Genomic DNA, 2,046 nt, shown 5'->3' on the forward strand with positions numbered 1-2,046 from the left:
GAATTATTCTAGGGATCGTTTAGGTTAATAACATAATGGAACTTGACAATCTTTTCTATCATTTTACGTTCCTATCGTTGCGCTAAATTTTTATTTTTGCGGAATTCAGTAATATAAATTGTTTTACTGAAGCAGAGTCGCATTGTGAAAATCTTTCTTCGTTATTTAATGATTCCAGTAGCGAAAGTTTTAAGAACGGGATACTCCCACTTTGAAATAGTTGGTCTACTGTGTACATATAATAGTTAGTAGCAGAAACGATGCTATGATAGTAGAATCTATCTTTTCGTGCTCGTGCTTATTGCTGACATGTGGATCTTGCCTCCACACCCTGATAAAGCACTCCTACGATCAGTATCACAAATTTCTTCCCCATTTTATGTACACGTGCAACGGTATCGCGATGATTGGCGTGAGATCCTTGCTCGCTCTCGTGTACAAACTCTTCATCAAAGAATACAGTAAGGGTGCTTGCGCATCCTATTTCGTCTTATGATTAGTTTCAACTGATCCTTATTTTTCAGGCTTCGATCCTGAAATGATAGAGCTCGAAGAAGATAAAAACAAAGGGAAATTCAATGTTTTTGACGAATTTCTAGACATCCTCGGCATGGCTAGTCTGATTTATTCTCTGTGCTATCATCATGGATATTATCTTCTTGGTGCCTGCATCGTCACCAGTTTATCTGTCCTCGATATAATAAAATTACGCAATTTTACGAGAATGCAATCGCAGGTACTCGGTTTCCACCCGCCGTTGTAATATTATAACAGGAACTTGTGTGATATTCGAAAGGAAATTTACAATTATTCTTAAAGGCAACCTTGTCTGAGTTTTAGAAATAAAATGGAATAATTCGATTCTCTTGATAGTTTTTTAAAGATGCATGCAAATGACATCGCGGCACTTAACGTTATCCTTTTCGTATAGACTAAAGTTTGAATAGGTTCAACACCTAGGGGAAGCAATGAAAGCAATTTGAAACGCACTATTCTCTAGGTAGTCTCAGCTTCTGAGAGATCTGTCCAATTTTATGCAAACGTGACGTGTATTTTTTCTTATACCGTTGAAGGTACAAATATATTTCTCTTTGATTCCAGGAAATCGAAACTTCACCACTGGAAAATAGTTCTCGTCGAAGTAAAACGAATACACCTAGACGCGCCATCTTCGCCTGGGTGTTCGTTAATGGGTATTTCGCGTAAGTATACCGAATCTTCGAAATTTTATGATTAACCCGTTTCATTATAAATTTATACGTGCACTTTAGATATTCAGTACGTAACTATTACGCGCTGGTTGCTAATTACCCCTATCTTCTGACAAGTTGCGCGTTAACTCCAGAAGGATTTTACCAAGGATGGACGATACGACGTACTATTAACGATTACATGATGGCAGCTTATGTAATATACATGACAGAGGCACTTCGACAAACTTCGATATCATAAACACTTCTATCGCTGTCATAACGTTGCATTTAAATTACTCGAAACCCTATTCCGCGAATAGCCTGTTTTCGAGAAACAACGACCAAATTCACCACTTGCAATATCTTAAAGTAGAGTTCAATTATACCCTACCAATGAACAATTCCTTTTGATAAATAGCTACCCTTAGAACTACTAAAAGGAAGAATATCACCGCTAACATTTATACTATCCAAGTTAACCTTGATATTACCTCTTTCACTCTTGTATTCTGTAGTAAAGCAATCAGACACCTAGAATCTTACCTGCTATTGCCCATTACACATATTCCTGCCCATCTATTTGTAAAATAATTATATTATATCGTCCCAGATAAATCTGCAATCGTTCGAATACTAAGATCGATACATGAATGTAGAATCGCTGTGAAATAGAGAAATTTCATTTTCAAACATTTTCGAAAAATCATCCCACCATTTTTTTACCAAAATGTAAAAGATCAAGGGAAATTAAGTCCTAAGGATATTAGGATACAAGAGCTAAGGGTATCAACCCTTCCTTCTTGTTCCAAGGAAGTGAATTTGGAATGTGAATCGGGCGAAGTAAACCCACCAG

The 2,046-nt window shown here is 36.8% G+C and overlaps 1 protein-coding gene across 1 annotated transcript; it reads left to right on the plus strand.

Annotated features, from left to right (window-relative positions):
- The first annotated feature begins 211 nt into the window (after nt 1-211).
- On the plus strand, nt 212-1,916 carry LOC143370416 (uncharacterized). The gene is made up of 4 exons (XM_076815511.1): nt 212-461; nt 525-736; nt 1,102-1,202; nt 1,272-1,916. Exons 1-4 carry the CDS (start codon nt 266-268, stop codon nt 1,450-1,452), a joined length of 690 nt encoding a protein of 229 aa, XP_076671626.1. The 5' UTR covers nt 212-265; the 3' UTR covers nt 1,453-1,916.
- The last annotated feature ends 130 nt before the right edge of the window (nt 1,917-2,046 follow it).

The sequence above is a fragment of the Andrena cerasifolii genome, chromosome 6 (genome assembly GCF_050908995.1).
Source record: "Andrena cerasifolii isolate SP2316 chromosome 6, iyAndCera1_principal, whole genome shotgun sequence".
NCBI classification, from domain to species: Eukaryota; Metazoa; Arthropoda; class Insecta; order Hymenoptera; family Andrenidae; genus Andrena; species Andrena cerasifolii.